The sequence below is a fragment of the Acomys russatus genome, chromosome 22, assembly GCF_903995435.1.
Source record: "Acomys russatus chromosome 22, mAcoRus1.1, whole genome shotgun sequence".
Taxonomy (NCBI): domain Eukaryota; kingdom Metazoa; phylum Chordata; class Mammalia; order Rodentia; family Muridae; genus Acomys; species Acomys russatus.
In genome coordinates this window covers 13,137,009-13,155,757 of record NC_067158.1, presented here as the reverse complement: position 1 = coordinate 13,155,757, position 18,749 = coordinate 13,137,009, and the positions used below count along the sequence as shown (strand labels likewise).

Sequence of the window (18,749 nt, the reverse complement as noted above, 5' to 3'; positions counted from 1 at the left end):
CACCCAGGGTACTGTAATCAGGCGTCAGTTAAGGAAACAAAGGTGCACTCTGCTGAGGAAACAGCTCCAGGCAATGTCAAGTTCACACCCCTAAAAATATGAGGAAATACTTTAACTCTAGATGCCTGCTGAAAGAAAAACCTTCTTAAAATGCGAACTCTACACACCAGTGGCAGAGACTGCTGGAGCAATGCACAAAGATCAATTCACCCAAGGACAACCTGTGGGGTTCCACCAGAGCAAAATGTCCAGCCACAGTAGAGAAAATGAAGGTATACGGATGAAATTGCAACTGTGTCGTTAAAGAATACACGCAGAACAAAACCCTTGGACGTGAACAGCATTCGGCTGGGTTGATGAGGTTGATGACGTTACCAGACGGAAATGCCCTCTGAAGAACCCAAATTCCACCGGGACTGGACCTGCCCTCGTTTGCCTCCCTCATCCATAAAGCCGGAAACAGCCTCCCTCCACCGGGGCTGCTACAAAACCAAGAGAAGTGACACTCAAGCAGTGACGGCACAGGAGCTTACCACAGCACCAGCCACAAGGGCTAAGACAGGAATGCAATCAAGGTGACTGCCCGTGGCCGAAGGGAAGAAGGGTAGGAATATTATTCAGCCATGGAAAAGGGCACAGTCATGTCATCTGCAAAATGAATGGAGCCAGAGGACATCAGGTGAAGTTAAATAGACCAGTGCCAGACGCCAGGAGACTACAGACTGTATGTTCCTTCTCTCCCCTGCGTAGAAGCTGAAACAAGCCAGCACAAATTCAGACTAGTGATGGCCAGAGGGTGGAAGGCAGGTTATAGATGAAAGTCGGATAGTAAATGCCGAAGCGCAGTGAGGCGAAAGGAATGTGTCCCAGCATAGTGGAGTGACTATTCCACAACCTACTGCTTATTTTATGAAAAACCTAGCAGAAAGGAGTGCACGGGCTACGAGATAAAGAAATCCTAACTGTCCTGTCCTGGTTGGCACATCCGCGCATGGGCACACTGAAACATAACACTGCGCCTCTTAAATTAGCATATCCAATTAATGCATATTAACCGAAATAAAATTAAATTATAGATAAATAAAAATAAAATCACCTCCATGAGACCATGAGGAAAAAAAATATGAAAAAGAAAAATTCTATGTAGCAAAAGTGGTCAATAGAAAAGGCAGCAAAGATAAGAGAGAAATGAAATCAGACAAAAGCAGAGGGTATAGGAAAACACTGAACAGAAGATGAAAGCGGGAAGCAACCACACAGAAGCCATGGGATGCTCACTCGGAAACAAACACACACAAGTGTGGCCCACAGAAAGCCTGCTGCTCCCGCCCTGCAGGATGCCTTGAGGGAAACAAGAAGATCTCCCAAAGAGCCACTCCTCGTTCCTGTGCGGTAATAAAGCCAAGGGTAAGCCAGGCACAGCAGTGCATGGCTACGCTTCCAGCATTTGGGAGCTGAGGCAGGAGGATCAAGAGCTCCAGGCCAGCTTGATCGGGCTACACAGCAAGATCTTTTACTTAAAAGAAGAAGGAGGAGGAGGAGGAGGAGGAGGAGGAGGAGGAGAAGGGTATATTCAGGAATTTCTTAGAAAGTACCATGAAACTATCAACACCACTATGATGATTATAAATGCCAAAGAGGAAGCCTCTAAAGATGTCTGATTCAATATTCATACATGCAATATTCAACACATATACATGTTTGCAAGGACATGCACACATGCACACACAAATGCCTGTACATGGATACGCACATAAACACATGTACACATATAGACATTCCTATAGTTCCATGTGTGCCCGTGTGTGCAAATGTATAAATATCCACATATGCATTCCCACAGGTATGAACACACCCACGTAGACAAACACTGCCCTCCACATGCTCATCCATATGTCCACACACTCGGTAGCACACACACGATCTAAAAATACGTATGTGATTTATTCTTCAATTAGATCTAACCTTTGCTATAAATACTAGATTTCATTACAGTGTCTAGACTTGAGAATAAATGTTTTGAAATTAACGTGGATATAATAATAACACTTTTTATTGATAAGAAAGGTTAAAAAAAAATGGTTGAGAAACGGATCCTCCTGCCCTGTAGCCTGGAAAACCACTAAGAGGTACACAGAGTGCCTGCAAGCCCCTGGCTGAAAGAAAATTCTGGATTCCTCTGGTAAAGGCACCCATGATGCAGCAGGCTTCACTCTTAGGCTTCCCTGATTCATCCTTTCATGGCTCACCCAGTGGGCCCAGTTTCCTCCCTACACCAGACAAGGACACACAAGTGACAAGCCACAGGTAGACGATGGAGCTGATGTGGAGGTTCCTTTCTGGCCTATGTCGCCTGCAGAAGAGGGTGACAGTTACACAACCTCAGCGGGCCACAGGAAAGGAAAGGTCAGTTCTCAGGCCACGGAAGGTGAACGCCTGAGAGCAGGGGTCAGGCCAGCTGCCCAGCTATGTTCAGCTGAGGTGTGCCCCAGGACCCACCTTGCCCTCCCAAGCCTGGGTAGACGTACTACAGATGCATCAGAAAAATGAGACACCCACATGCCACCCACAGTCATCCACAGCTTACAAGCGGCGGAGCTCCTTCAGAGAAGCAAGCCCAGGTTGCTCTCTCTTCCCCGGATTCTGCCGCGGAACACTGAGCGCTGCAGCCTCGCCATTGAAGCATAGACTGAGCCCCAAGGGGAGGAGCAGGAGGCACAACGTAACCACAACTGCCCTTTGTTACATAATGCACATAGCAGACTTCGGCACAGCTCAGCTCGGAGAGGGGCAGAGCTGATCAAAGGGCCGCCTTGTACTGAACACACTGACCTGCTTCTCGTTCTCATCCTCCAGCCGCAGCCGGTCCTCAATGCAGCTCCGAGCCTGAAGGAAGGCTTTCCTCTGGGAGCGCTCCGTCAAGATCCGCACGAAGACGCCATACATGTTCACACCCACAAAGAGCAGGGCGTTGGCACCAAGCTGCAGGGAGAGAACAGGGGCAGAGTGTAGGGTCCATCCGGGCTAGTCAGGTGCAGGAGGACCCGGGCCGCCGCGGAAGCACACAGAGAGGCTCCGATAACCCCTCAGCTGGCTCCAAACTCATAGCCACCCAGAGACATCCAAGCACAGGCCAGACCCACAGTGAAGTCGTGCAGGGGCCATATGGGGGCAGATGCACACCTTTGCCCACACAACAGTCAGCAGTGTTACAGACACGCCATGGGATCGAAGGGCAGCTACATCTAGGTTGAAGTTTGCCCCCTCCCAATTTTCTATGTTAAAACCTTGATCCTAGAACACCCCAGAATGTAACTGTATTTAGAGGCAGGTCCCTAAAAGTGGTAATTAAAGTATCATTAGGGTAGGGTGAGCCTCAATCCAACCAGACTGCTGAGATCAGGACACAGAGGACTGCGAAAGGCCCCCGAGGAGCCAGTCCTGCCCACATTGTGGCTGTGGATCCCAGCCTCCAGCACTGCGAGAAAATACATTTCTGATATATGAACCATCACCACCACCACGCCCACTCTGTGCCACTCTGACAGTCCTGCCAGAACAACACACCTACAACATAAGAATGTGAAACGGGCGCTTTCAACCCTACATGGAAGGCTCTAGAAAAATTCAGAGGAGCTAAGTTGACAAAAATGAAGCTCAAATAATTGATTTGGGCACAAATTAAACTATAGCACAAGAAGGCCATGCCCTGCTCTGTAACCCCTTCCTCAGTGACAGCTGGGACAAGGAGGGGCTGGCAGGGAGGCCAGACTCTTAAAGAAGGCCTGAGGGACACTGCCTGTTTGATTAGATGGGATCTGAGGAATATAGCTCTTGACCCTGACAGCTCTAGTCAAGACCCCAGACCAGAAGACCACACAAAATGCCAATGGCCAAAGAACTCAGCCAGACCCTGACTACTTCCCCCTGAAGGCCTTTTCCTCTGGCCTGTCCCAGGGCCTAGCAGACCACAGGACCAAAGTTGAACAGAGACATTTGTCATGAGTCACAGGGGAACAGGGGATGCCACCCCAAGCTAAGGGAATGCAGGCCTGTCAGCTGCCAGGGTGAAAATTTTCTATCTAGTTAAATGCAGCATATTTCCACATCTGCATGAGGGAGGAAGAGGATGCAGGCTTCAAATGGCACCTTTCCTCACAGATTATCCTCAAGGAGTCTAGACAACGCTGTACCATACTCCATACTCAGAGAACAAGGGCAAAAGATAGAGTGACGTCTCCTTCCGGGAGACTTCAGAAGTGTCCTGACCAGGAGGGGTTACAATGGATAGGAGTAGGCCTGAGACAGCCTTGGGACAAGAACTGCCAGCTGCTGACACTCCTGAATGCTGGCCTGGGATACCACAGAGGACAGATCTGGGCAGCTGAGAAGGATCTAGGAACCTTCAAACTTGGGCTGTGTGAGATGACCTCTTTTAAAGTAAATTAAAATGATGACCACACGTGAGGACTCTCTTAAAGCAGCCAGGCCTCAGGAGTAGCCTTCACCTTGATGTGTAAGCACGGGCAAGCCTGACTGTGGGTTGCTTCTTGCAAATGCCTTTACCAGTGGAAATTAGTAGCTCAAGCAATAGAAGCAGCTGTTAATTTGGAGCTGTGTTGCAGCGACCTTCCAGTGGGTTGCATCAAATAAGGTAACGGTGAGATTGTAACCAGACAAGTTCTTTAATTTGCTTTTGCAATTGTCTTCTAATTACTTACACCCCACACATTATCATCGAACAATAAATCTCTTCTGGTTTGGTACCTCTGACTTCATGAATCACATCTGTCATAAATAAAGTTTTGTATCTCAAAAATCATAAACCTGTAAGTGGTCATGTGTACTCCAGAAACAGAGAGAGCATCTCACTGTGACTCTGACCTCACCACGTGACCCTGAGAACCCCACTGTGACCCTGACCCTCATGGAACTCACTAAGGATAAGAACAAGTGTGTCCTTCTGTGTCCTCAGTAGCCATACCGGAGCCCAACCCCACTGTGCATCATTTCCTCTTGGCCCTTATTCATCCCCTCAGAGGGTCACTGGACCACGTGCTGAGTGGTCCAGGGTATTCCAACAGCATCACTGCAACCCTTCCCTCTCCCAATCAGAGGAAAATGCATTAGCACACTGGGTGACTGTTCAAGCCAGTGGGGCTCCAGGGGTTGTGGGACACTACAGGCCAGAAAGGGAAGAATACACACAGAGTGTGCGAAGTCACATGACACAAACAACAAAGATAACCAGCACTACCAAGTCCCTGAGGGTGATAGAGCTCTCTAGAAAGCACCTAATGTTAGAAGCAATGGTATAGGACTCACAATGACTTCAGCACAAGGACCAGGCCCACTGTTTCTAGGGCTCACAAATCCCTGAGCAAAGTCTGCCACTGTCAACCAAGACTTCTTTAATTTATTTTTACATCCCAAACAGTTTGCCCTCCCTCCTCTCCTGACATCCCCTGCCCCTTCCTCTCTCCTCCCTCCCCCCATCCACTCTGCCTCCATTTCTCTTTAGAAAAGGGCAAGTCTTCCATGGGTATCAACCAGCCGCGGCATATCAAGTTGCAGTAAGACTTGGTACCTCCTCCCCTCTGTCACAGACCTAGGAGAGGGGAATAGGGTGAAAAAGGGAGGGAAGGAGGGAGGGAGGGAGGGAGGGAGGGAGAGAGGAAGGGAGGAACGAGAGGATACAAGTGAGGGGATAACAACTGAGATGTAAACTGAATAAATTAATTAAAAATTTTTTTTAAAAAAGACTTGGCACCTCCTCTGTACAAAGGCTGAACAAGGCAACCCAGTAAGAGGTAAGGTCCCAAAAGCAGGCAACAGAGTCAGAGACAGGCCCTGCTCCCACTGTTAGGAGTCCCACAAGAAGACAAAGCCACACAACTGTCTATCAAACATTCTAAAGCCACCAAGACACTGAACACTGAGTCCCAAATGCAAAACTGGAACCCCAGGCTCAAGGCCACAGCAACATCTCTAGTTCTGGGCACTGGGTAGGCAGAACGTCAGGCCCTCCAGCACACACTGGTTTGGATATCATGGCCACTACAAAGATGACCAGGTATGAGATGCTCATGGTCACATGGAGAGGATAGATGGCACAGCGTCACCCTCCCCTTGCTCTCAACACAGGACAAGAGGGCTAAGAGACCAGGCCTGCGGGATAACAGGATCTTTCAGGACAGTGTAGCACACTAGGCACTAATGGGAAATTTCACCCATCCCTGGACAACATGGGGATCTGCAATAGGCCAAAGGCCAGAGAAAAGAGCCATGCTATGTGCTGAGCTGGTGAGACTCAGGGAAGGGCCCGCCAAGAGGCTGCCTCCGCCTTCTAAAGGAAGTGAAAAATCAGACAGACACCATTCCAGAAAGTACAAACTACAATTAAAGTGATCTGCCCACACCGTATCTTCTTTTCTCCCAGGGCATCTACCAAGAACACGTGGGCTCAGATTGAGGGTGTGTGAGTGAGAGTGGGTGAAAGAGGCAAAACCCAGTACACTCACTTGTCAGGGTGCTAGGCCTCCTTAAATTCATCAGAGCCCTTGAACATGGAGTGGGGAGGCTGTGGGACTGTGAGAACAGGCTGGCTACCCGTCTCCACACAGTACAGGGGCATTTCTGGGAACCCCCTGGCTTCTCAGCGTCCTTGATCAGAAAGGATAACCCCCCCCCCTTCTCTGGGTCCACCAGCTAAATCTCCACCCACTCTAGAAGGCTACCCAACCACCCTGCGGACATCGGAAAGGGTGCAGCATCAGTGAAGCCAAAATTCTACAAGATGCTGTGCTCCTAATGAACTACCAAGGGAAAGGGATCAGTGGGTCCAACAGCCGGTCCCCCACAGACAAAACGCGTAGAGAAGGGCTTGTAGTGGCGAACTGACCCCACAGGAAGACTAAGGCATGTCAGCCAAATGCCTCTCCCCTGACCAGCCCTGGCCCACCTCACTAGCCCTGGAACCCCCTCCTCTTACTGTACAGTGCTACAGTTGCATTCAACTGACTGGCGCAAACTCGGCACCTATGGTGTCCATGGGGGTCCTGATCCTCAATTCTCTCCATGAAGCCTTCTCAACTTCTGGACGAAGGGGCATTTGGACCCAACAAACCCGTTGTTCTGTACATGAAACTGGTAAAAAAAAAAAAAAAATGGCTGAGTTCCTGCCCGTAATGGTAAGAAGGAAGTGGCTTAGGGTCATTGTGAGACTGTCAGAAACAAAGGAGCCACAGGCTACTGAATCTTTGCAGAGGGAGAGGGAGGCTGGTTCCCACCCTACCTCCACACTCCCTTGAGGCATCTTGGTCTACCACTGCCACTGCCCACATTGGCCTTGTGCAAGCCCAGCACACTGAGAAGCCAAGGCTTCTGGTCTTTCCACCCGGTCCCATTCTTATCCTTTCAAATGATCCTCCTCTCCTCCTCAGTTGTAGATTCTTCTCCCTTCTGATCCCTTCCAAGAGTCTGAGTCTTGAACTCTGGACTCCACACCTGTCTCAGAAGTGGATGTGACAAGGACAGGGGGTGGCACTCAAGGCCTCTCAACTAACCTCATGTTTCCAATAGCCCCAGTCTCTCTATACACACGGGTACACTCCACACCAAATCCAATCATGCTAATGTCACGCAATGTCATGAATAGTCCTCATGGACCCCCCCCCACCCAGCCAGGCAGAAGGCAGAAGAAGCACGATCTGTGAGAACAGGACCAGCACCCGGAACCGCTGCACGTTGTCCCCGCATGTCCAACTCACTCTGTTCCACTGACCCCATTCCTCAGACAGACACAATTAGGACAAGAAAGAAGACAGGGTTTCCCATGTACTGCAACGCACGCACAATCCCCTGCAGTGGCCCCCGGTCTGAATGACGCCCTAGTGATGGCGGCAGACCCTACATCTGGATCAATGTCCACCCCGCAGAAATCAGAAAGCGGGTTAACTGTAAGGAATCAGTCATCTCTCCCATTAAGAGGCAGGGCAGGCTGGCATCAGACCCTCCGAAGACCAGCTGCAAATAAGTTCAGAAGCACTCATGGTCCGCACCCCCCCCCCAGCTGGCCAAGTAGAATCCAGAGAAGGGGGTGACCTCCCAGGGACCCAGAATCCCAGGCATCAGGATCCAGGAAAGACAGGACAAAGGGTGGCATCTCCATATGCTTGAAACAGCACCAGAGCCAGCCCCTCGGTACAGGGAGGGGCTATACCTCTGCAAAGGAGGAGGCTGGTTGCCCATGGAGTAGTACACTCGAGCCAGAGGCATCAGGATGAACTTGCGTTCAGCTTAGCTCAGAAACAGATGGGCTCAGATACAATATTTACAGGACTGTGCATACTTGCGAATCTGTTACCGCTGCTGACAGAAGCAAAGGTGCCCTCCGAGGAACAGCCAGGGTACCCAGAGCTCAGACGGTGGTCTCTAATGAGAACCGCAGAGGAAAACCCAGGGTTCAGCCAGGCGTGGTGGTACACGCCTCTAATCCCAGCACGCAGGAGACTGAGGCAGGAGGGTGGCAATCCAAGGCCAGGCTAGGCTATCGTGAGACCCTATCTCAAACAACAAGAACAGATCCCTGGATAGAAGGGCTGCTTCTCAGACTGGGATAGAGCTCTAATGTGAGTGAGTCTGAAGCATCCTGCTTGTCAGAGTAAGGAAGAGACATGTGTTAAAGGCCACAGAGGGAGAGAGGGGAGGGGGTATGTCAGAGTGCACAAGATTACACGAAAGGCCTCCAAGCAGCCATACTAGGACCACACGAGCAACAAAACCAAGATATATTGAGCTACAAGCCAAGTATAAGGAGTCATACCGACAGAAATCAATGGCTGAGCAAAACAGGATGGCAGCCAGCAGACACTGGCAGCATTCCCAGCCATTCATGGCTACCCTGTGCTCTGCGATGTAAATTTCCCACTCCCCAAATAAGGGGAGGTAGTAGCCCCCCCCGCCCCAACCCCGTCAAAGAATACCACAAGGACAAAGAAGACAGAAAGAGTAACTCAGTGCGAACGATGCTCAGCAGCATCCCTCAGCCAGATGATGACAAGCCTGGCAGTGACAAACCACACCCACAGAGGTGAAGTGCTTGCCCTTGAACACCCAGTACCCCAAAGAGATGAAAAAAAAATCATCAGACCTGGATGGGTACTAGACAGATACTGAGAGGTCATGATAGCCACACCTGGGAAAGCCCTGGCCTTGCTCATCCCTTCATCTTACCAACCTAAAGAAATGGCCCATCTCACCCTGTCATCAGTATCCTACATTTCTAGGCACCAGTCTTTTCCACTCTGTGCCACAAACAGGGACAGGTGCTCCCAACCAAGGCCAGGAGCTGTGGCCCTTCCTTCCCTTGCCTCTCCACACTGATCCTGTCCCTGAGGTCTCCTACCCTATCTCACCACCAGTACAACCTATGCTGACTAGAAGCTCTCTCCCTACCACAGACGTCTCTGCACCCCACCTCAGCTGGTATCTTATGCTCCAGAAAGAGCCTTAAAACTCGAGCCTGCTGGAGGCTGACCTGGCCCAGATCCTGTGCCCCGCCTCCTGTGCAACGTGCACAAATGCACAATGCATGCCCTGCCGCGTGTGCAGCATACGGCTCTAGGCAGCTCACAGTCTCAGGATTGTTCTCCTAGCTGCAGCCTTGACCTGGAGGCCTTTCTGACCCCTAGATAGGGTCGAGGGGCCCTCTGTCACCCCACATTTATCATCATTCCTATTTACTATGCACACCTGTCCACTGAATTCGCACCAGCTGTCAACCTGTGGTGTTCTGGGCTGCCCCTGCAGCAAGCAGCAAGCCTGGGCATCAGTCAAACTGTCTGTGAGGGCGGAATACTGTCCTCAGGCAGCCCCAGCTACAAAGACGTGTGAGGCATGAGCACAGGGCCTGCTCCGAGGAATCTTCTCTCACGTTAGTTTATGGCGTTGTTGTAATTCCAGAGAAGGAAGTGAACCCACACACTGCTCCCCACACAGCCTAAGGCACATTTAGTGGCAAATCCACAGGCAGCTCTCACCTTGTACAGCCACGCACGGGGGTGGGGGAACAAGTCAGTCTCTTGGGTCCGCCAGGGCCTGGGTGGGGATTGGATGTCACTTTCTTCCAACCATGGCTGTTTTGTTTTTTTGGGGTTTTTTTTTGTTTTTTCCAACAGCACACACAAGTGTGTTTTTAAATTAATGTAATTGCTTGCTCACTCTCTGGTTCTGAATTAGTAAACGCTTTAGAAATTAGCATTATTTGAAAGAGGACCAACAGAGTGCTGGTCTTTGCTGGAGGCAGTGATGGCAATCTAGGAGCCATGGTGCTGGGCATGTCTGAACTTCCCGTGATTAAAATAAAAACAGTTCTAAGAACTAGAAGGCGGTGACTCCTCGCAAGCTCCTTCCACCTAGTTTCCAACTCATGAAGCTGTGGTCACCAGGCCATGAGAGGACTCCCACGGGGACCCCAGACGCATGCCCCTTGGTATTTCCTGTTTAACTCTTTGTACCCCAATATTAAAAAGCTCCCAGGTCTTAGAGCCCCACAGAGAAGCTGCACTGACTCACCCGCACAGCACCCCTCTCCCAGCAAATGGGCTTCTCTTCCCAGATCGCATATACCATGTCTTCAGATGGCAAGAGACACCAGCAGGGATGCTATGAATGAAAGGCAGGATGGAAGGATCCACGTGTGAGGCCTTAGGTGGCTTGGGACAGTTCTCACCAAAGATCACCAAAGACAGAAGCTCCCCGACACAGTTGCACGCACCCTGCCCAGAGGATCAATCAAGAGCAACACAGTGGCCATCTAAGCCTTCCAGACAGGAGGCTCAAGTTCACCCACAGGAGCCTCAGCCAGTACCACTTCCGCCTTGCCCGGCTCCTAGCCCTAGTACCTGTGATGTCACTGCACCTCCAGCCTCTTTGGACACCTGAACAGCAGCAGAAGCCATTAAGAGACAAGATCGATGCTAAGCTCTTGGCTCTCATCTTTGGATGAGACCATACTTGGTACTCACTTCTTAGTGTTCAGGAAACATTTTAAAGTGCACACAAATGAAGGGGGTTCTTTTGTTTATATTTTTTTTGTTTTGTTTTGGATGTTTGTTTGTTTGTTTTGGCTCAACCAATGATTCCTAATACATTATCATTCAATTGACCCCTCATACCACAGGGAATAAAGCACTAGAAAAAAGCTGCCACAGAAAAGAAGTCCAAGGGGGTGAGTTTTCCAGCCCTTTTGAGGCTGATGTTGCTTGAGATGGCAGCAAGTCAGTCATCTTTCCAGGCGAACATACTCCCCTCCCGTGGGGAGGGCGCAGGTTAAGACATGACGCAAAACATACTAAGCATCCCCGGAATGACACCTCACATGTGAACTCCGCGCAGCATCCTCACGATGGCCGGTGCCCAGCACACCTCCACTGGTACCAAGCAGAACGCTCACGGCGTATCTTTCCCCGGCAGGAGGAGACTGTTCGGGGAGTGGGCTGCCCCTGCTCCTGGATCTCTCCCACCTGCCACTTTTCCAGAATCTCTTGGAACTTGCCTCTGCCCTCCTGAGAAGACTCACTCAGCTAACATGATAAACCTGCTTCTAGGTTTTGCATGCCCCTCCCCCGGGGCAGGGGAGGGGGCAAGCTCCCCTGCTGCAGAGGCAGGTGGACAGGGAAGCACCCTACAGTAACAACTCCTGAGGAAAAGCTGGGTGCCAGCCACAGACTAGGGGCTCTCAACTTAGCTCCGGATCGTGCAGGTGGCAGGAAAGGGGAGATGCCCTCCAAAAAGTTACAAATTACATCGGTTTATGAAGAGCACACACGTCTTGTTGGGGGTGGGGACAGCACTAAAAGCACCCTGTGCAGGGTCAAGAGATCAAGTGGAACTTGGGGACTGATGGTCTAGTGCTGACCCAGGACCACGATAAGGTCCAGACAGTGGGAGGTGACCTGGTGTTCCACCCCAGTCGTGGCCCTGCTGGGATCTGGCCATGTTCTTTGTTCGAGACGTACGTGCCACAACTCCTCACTTGGAGACTACTGTGTGAGAGAGGAAAAAAATGTCCCTTCTTTCTATCAGAAGTATCATCAATGCTCCAAGAAAGCAGAGAACAAACCAGCAGGTAAGCGGGCACCACACACGTGGCATGAGAGCAATCCGATAAGACACAATGCTAAGAAAAGGGCACTCCAATGGTGAGCTCTGGGGAGCCAGGCCAGCAATGCACTGTGTGGGAGCATTGTCCCCAGGGCTGGGGCCACTTTGGAAAGCTGGAACAGCTCTCTCAGAAACACTGTACTGTGTTTAAGCGTTGTTCTGTGTTCTTAGAGAGAAAGCAAAGGTTGCGTTCAGATCCACAGTGTGTTGCTAGTGTGGAATTCCTCTGTGGAGCTCAGAGGCTGAAGCTGTGTGTCAGGAACGCCAAAGGGGGCCCTCTCACACCACAGGTGTTACCTGACCGATCTTCTGGATGCTACCAACTCTTCTTCATACACACATATGCACATGTATGCACACCCAAGCATGTGTATATACAAATATACACACAGACACAAGCGTGCATTCCTGTGGGCATATTTACGTAAGTGTGTACCTACATGCACACATACATGAATACACCTATGAGCGGGCACGCACATAAAGGTGGCCAGATGGGGTTGACACTCACAGTGCTGCAGCCAGAGTCTCCTCAGTTCTGAACCCTGGGGTTCAGGCGGCATGACTCCAAGCTTTCTTCTCATTCCTAACTAAAGGCAGAGCAAACCCCCACCTTGCACATCAATGCAGGCCCTGCCTTTCTCCAGGCCACGGGCAGACCATTCAGGGTCTATGCTGCCTTCAGTCCAGCCTGGCCTTCCACCCTCCTCCTGAGGCTGGTGTCTCAGCAGGGTACAGCATAGGGGGATAGGGCTCCTTAGCATAAGAACACACAGTAGGTCCCTACACGGCTGAGAAAAGGACAGAGAAGTAGGAGGCGAAAAAGAACAGAGAAAGAATCCCAGCAAGGAGGACAGGAAGGGCTACTGCCATAAGTGGGGGACACAGGACACAAACCCATATTGTCGTATTGTCGTGGGTTAAGGTGGTGGGAGGTCCCACTCCTCACTGAGGGCTCTGGGATCCCAGACTTAGTCATTGTCCCTGTGGCACACTGGCCTCACACAGACACGGACGATCTCACTGATCCAGATGAGGTCTGAGCTTGGACTCCATACTCTACAATTCAGACCCTGAAGTGATCCAAGGTCAAGGAAGTAGGGGTGAAGGAGGTAGGTCTCAGTCAATGACTCTACTGGGACGCTACTCTAGCTGCCTTCCTTGGGGCTCCATCTCTCTCCTGGCTGATTGCATCTACCCACTCACCCCCCAAAAACACATTTGAATAACCCTGTGGCATAAGTGGCTATGAGCATGCACAAGTGTGCAGATGGGCATGTTTGAGTGTTCATGTGTGTGTGTACAAGAGTAAGCCCACTCCTGAGTGTGTGTATGAACATGCTTTGTGTGAGCACAAAAGGACATGAGGCTCTGAGGACAGGTGAGCGTGCTGGACCAGTGTGTGAGCAGAGTGTAAGAAAAGGAGTTAAACGCATATATTGGGGAGTGTGTGTTGCATCAAGTGGTCTTGAGCGTGTGAGTACGCACTGATTTGTGTTTGTGCTCCCATGTGCATACACACAGGTGTAAATAAAAGTGACAGTGAGCTTGAATGTGCATGTAGGTTTATCTGTGTGGATTTGTGGGTGGGTATATAGAATCATGGGTGTGTCTACATGCAAACGTGTGTGTGTGTGTGTGTGTGTGTGTGTGTGTGTGTGTGTGTGTGTGTGTGTGTGTACATGGGAGAATGCGGCAGGGTGCACATGAAGCATTTGTGTAGGTGCTTGCAATGGGGGTGGGTGGATGTGCCTCTGAGCGGGCATGTGTGCTTGCATGTGAGGAGCAGGTAGGACTCATGACCCCAGACACAGTAAACGAGTGTCCTACAGAGCCGGGGGGGGGGGGTCTTTTCTTGCCTCACTCAGGCCCTGAGGAGAAGACAAGAGGCCACAGCCTGTGGGGGACCACCCTGCTCTTCTGTCCATACTGGGAATGGGGCGGGGCTTAGTCCTGCTCCCTCAACCTCCAAAGCTGCAAGTTCTTGTTTCAGAGGTGCCTGGCAGGGAAGGTGAAAGCACAAAGCCCCAGATCGCAGGAGCCACCACAGCGACATGTCCCTTATGCCCATACTCTGTGTATGTCATTGCAGTTCGTAGAGAATGGGCAAAGTGCCCTGTCACCCACACCCTAGCAGTACCCAACACACCGAAAGCACCTCATTCCAAGCAATTCTGTTTCACAAAGCTAGACACAAACCAAAAGATCACTGGCTTCAAGCAGCTGATTAAAGTGACAGCATCCATGTCACTGACTTCTGGATGGCTAACCAGACAGGGTACGCCTGCCAGACACAGTCCACATTTGGTACCCAGAACACACAGCTGTCCTAGGATGCTGTAGACGAACTACCTCTCCCTCTGGAACTGGGAAAAACTAAGGCACAGAGGTCCTCCTGCATCCCTGCTTACAGGACTATGCCATATCCCTGAAGTGCTAGGGGACCGTTCACTCACAAGCCCACCTGTACCCATCTAAGCCAGCACCTGAGTCACCCTGCTCAACACCAACAGCCACCTGTGCAACCCAAGGAGCTCAGGCCTTACTCCTGAGACATCAGGGACATTCCAGGAAAAAAGAGTGCACCCGAAGTCATCGAGCGCCCCAGCGCTGACAGCTTTGATGGGCAGAAACAGGAGCACACATATTCCTTGCCAATCCTAGTTTCCATCACTGGCCACCTATGCTTAAGAACCAATAGAAACTGAAACCCCACCCTGACAGTCAGCCTAATTGAAAACACACAGTGGGGGATGGCGAGATGGCTCAGCAGTGAAGAGCACCATCTGCTCTTCCAGAGGTCCTGAGTTCAATTCCCAGCAACCACATGGTGGCTCACAACCATCTATCCCTTCTAAAGCCTTCTTCCGGTGGATAGGTAGGTGTATATGCAGATAGAGCACTCATATACATAAAATAAATAAATAAAATCTTTTTTTAAAAAAAGAAAAAGAAAACACACAGTATATACACATTCAATGGACCTGGGCTATTTCAAAGAGAGAGAAAATAATAATAATAATAATAATAATAATAATAATAATAATAATAATAATAATAATAATAATGATAAAAATAATAGCAGCAGCAGTAATACAGACTCATGTGGGGGCAAAAAGCATGCACACGGGGACTATGAAGAACACTAGGTACAGAAGGAAGCTCAGAGCCAGTGGACACAGGCTTGCCTGCCTACTCTATTCCAGGCTCAGGAGAGGACAGCTGTGGGTAGGGACCTTTTCCCAAGAATTCTCTCCCTCTCAATAGCACTTCAAGGAAGTGACCTTCTCTTTGCTGCCTCTACTTCCCCAAGGCTCTCAGAACCTCTCTGAAGCTGGGCAGTGGCTCTGGAAGACACCTGCTCCCATGTACAGAGCAGGTTCTGGAGCCCAAACCCCAGTACAGTGCGTAGGTTTGTTCTGAGCCTCTACCCTTGACAGGAAGCTAAGCCTGTAGGTCTGAGACTGGGGTGTGCACCTGACTCTGGAGCTTTTGCTAGGACTCAGCCCCAACAGGCTCCCGTGGAGACCTGATACCCTAAAACGGCATCCCCTGTGTGTGCGGCAAGGGCCACCCTGCAGGGCTTTCACCGTTACTCAGTCTTTCCGATTTGTCTGCACATCTCCCTCATGCCCTCTTGAGTGCTGCCTGCCTAGAATTTGGAGGTGAGGAGACACTGCCATGAGCAGAGGTGACAGGGTCTGAAGGGAGGTGGCCGTGAGGCGCAGCAGAGACACCAGCGTTTCCTCATGTGAGTGACACCTTCCTCGGGCATCTCAAATACAAGTGGCAGAGTTCATGGACAGCCTGCAGGGTGCCTGGAATTTTGTAATGGGAAGACACTTGAGATCCTTGGGGACTACCAGCTCCCCTTCACCACAGGTAACCCTACCTCGATCCCGTGTATGTGTCAAGATAGGAGTACAAATACTGAGGAGCATAAAATGCTTTAGAAATGACAGGTTTTCGGTATGTGCCTTTCTCATGGGCTTCACACCGGGTCTGAGGGAAGCACCATCTCCCCCAGGGGGAAGCAGGCCAGAGACTGAGTTTCACTGAGGGAGGGGTTCACACCAAACTGAAGGCTAGTCACAGGGAAGGCTGAGTACCAGCTTCCTTCCCCAGCGAAGTAGTGGGAGCTTCTCTATCCCAGAGGGAGGGGCATTGGCAGACTCCACCCTCCTTTTAAATCTCTTCTCTAAAAGGAAATGCCTAGAGGCTGTGTAGGGGAAAAAGAATTACTAGTTAAAAATAAAATAAATAAATAACAACGCAGTCTCTTAAGGCACCCAGGGAACCCACAATGGGCCTGAGCCTATGTCTGATTCTCCTGCCCTACAGTGCATGCTCAGCAATAGATCTGCCATCACCACCATGGACCAAATACTGCCCCTGCTATCAGAGTCTGGGCGTGGGTGTTTGTCCTACAGTCAGCAGGTACCGACAGCCAGCCCTCTCTCTGTCTCTCTGTCTCTGTCTCTGTGTCTCTGTCTGTCTGTCTGTCTGTCTGTCTGTCTGTCTGTCTCTCTCTCTCTCTCTCTCTCTCTCTCTCTCTCTCTCTCTCTCTCACACACATACATACACACACACACACACACACACACACACACACACACACACACACACACCCAGTTATTCTTCTCCAGCAGTTTGGATTCTAGGCCCAGCCCAGCGCCCCCCACAGCCTCCCGTATGCTCCCCTGAGCTACCTTCTTTCCTTAGATGGGCTTCCCCACCTATCTGCCTCTCATCTCCCTCCTGCTGTTCTGCAGGTAGACCCAGAAACAAAACCCTCCCTCAGCTGCCAGGCCTGGGCAGGACCAGTTGCTGGGGAAGATGCCAAACTCCTGGGGACAGTCTCCTGGTCTACCTCCCACCTGGTTGGCTGCGGTGGTCTGGGAGAGCAGGAACCTCCAGGGTCCAGGAGGAGCCTCGAGGGGAGTTAAGTCCTAAGCCCTAGTCCCGACAGCCACCTCACCTCACCCGCCCCAATTGAAAGAAAGAAAGTTGAGGCTCTAGGGAGCCAGGGTCGGGCTTTCTGGGAATAGAAGCTGTGGAGATCAGACTGTGGGTGACCTTGGCAAGACTCGGGCTCACAGCAGCTGGTTAGCAATACTAGAGGTGTTCAAAGTCCTTTCTTCCCACTAACTGCTCCCTCGGGCCCCCGCAGAATTAAGGAGAGCCCCAGATGCACTCCAGGCGAGCTGGAGAGGAGCCCAGGGGTGTGCTGCGCTCCTCTGCCAGCATAGAAGCCTGGCCTGTAGACCGCGCACCCTCCCACTTTTCAGTCCCTCAACTGAGATGGGTGCAACCCAGAGCGGCGGTGGATCAGGCTTGAACCCCTCCTTGGCTACACAATTACTGCCTGACCTTGGGCCTGTCACCACCACCACCAACACACACACACACACACACACACACACACACACACACACCGATCTCCCGCCTCCACCCTAAAGACGCTCTGGACTCTTATCTCGGAAGAAACCTCGAGTGGAGGGTGCTAACCCTGACTGCATCCCCAGCTTGCTGACTGACCTTGAACACCTGTCCCCCTCTTCAGACCCTCACTTTCCCCACCTTCCCCATAGGAGAAAGAATCTTAAACTCCTGGCACCACCAGTCCCGCTGGCAGATATGTCTCCATCCCAATGGGGAGGGGGCGCGAGGTGCCACTTACCGTTCTCCAGAGACGTGGGCGCTTGGCAGGGACCAAGGCGGCTGTGACCAGTAAGTGCGAGGCAGCCACCACCAGCCCGAAGCCGATGGCCAGTAGGCTGCGCACGGGCAGCAAGGCATAGGATACGAAGGTGACCAAAAGGAGTTGCCAAAGCCCCTGCTCAGCGACCGCGGACCCCATTGCGCCTCCCGCAGAGCTCCTTGCCGGGCCGCCCAGCGCGAAGGGACAGCAGAGTAGCGCGAAGGTGAGGCTGAAGAACAGCGCCAGTTGACCGACCTGCTGCAGCTGGGATACCTGCAGGGATCGGACATTGGTGACCACGAACAGCGCCAGGAAGAGGATGCAGTGCACTGGGTGCGACCCCTTGGCGAGGCCGGGCGCTGGCCCCGGCTCTCCCAACAGCTCGGCCAGTGCCAGGGCTCCTGCCAGCAAGCTGAGCACCGCCAGCGCCTTTAGCGTGGCAGCCTGCTCCAACCGCAATGTGTAGCCGCGGAACAGCGCCTCCAGCTCGGGGCACGCGAACTCCTCGCCACACGCCCGGAGCCCACGCCGGCCGCCCGGCCCGGCCGCCCGCTCTGCGCCCCCGGGCTCGCCCGCGCCTCCGCCGCCGCCTTGGCCGCGCGGCGCCCCCGCCATCTCAGCGCCATGCAGCGGCCGCGGCCACGGGCGCGCCCCTCGCCGGCCCGGGGCGCCGGGGCGCGGGCGGCGGCGCCGGGGCGGGCGGGCGGCGGGCGGCGAGGCGCCGGGGCGCGGGGCGGGCGGAGTTGGGGCGCCGGCTGCCCAGCGCGCGCGCCCCGAGCGCGTCCCCTCCCGCCCGCCGCGCCTGCGCACTGGCGCCCGCCCGCGCCCCGGCAGTGGTCCTCCTCCGCGACCGCGCTGCGACAGGAGAGCCCCAAGAGCCCAG

The 18,749-nt window shown here is 52.2% G+C and overlaps 1 protein-coding gene across 1 annotated transcript in view; it reads right to left on the bottom strand.

The window, feature by feature from the left end:
* The window catches only part of Adcy1 (adenylate cyclase 1), a 110,162-nt gene extending 91,681 nt beyond the window's left edge, over positions 1-18,481 (bottom strand). Inside the window, exons 1-2 of the mRNA XM_051164937.1 lie at positions 17,846-18,481; positions 2,833-2,982 (exon numbers count right to left, since the gene is read on the bottom strand). Of these exons, the coding sequence (XP_051020894.1) occupies positions 2,833-2,982; positions 17,846-18,481 (786 nt within the window). The remainder of the gene's footprint in view (positions 1-2,832; positions 2,983-17,845) is intronic.
* Positions 18,482-18,749: the final 268 nt, after the last annotated feature.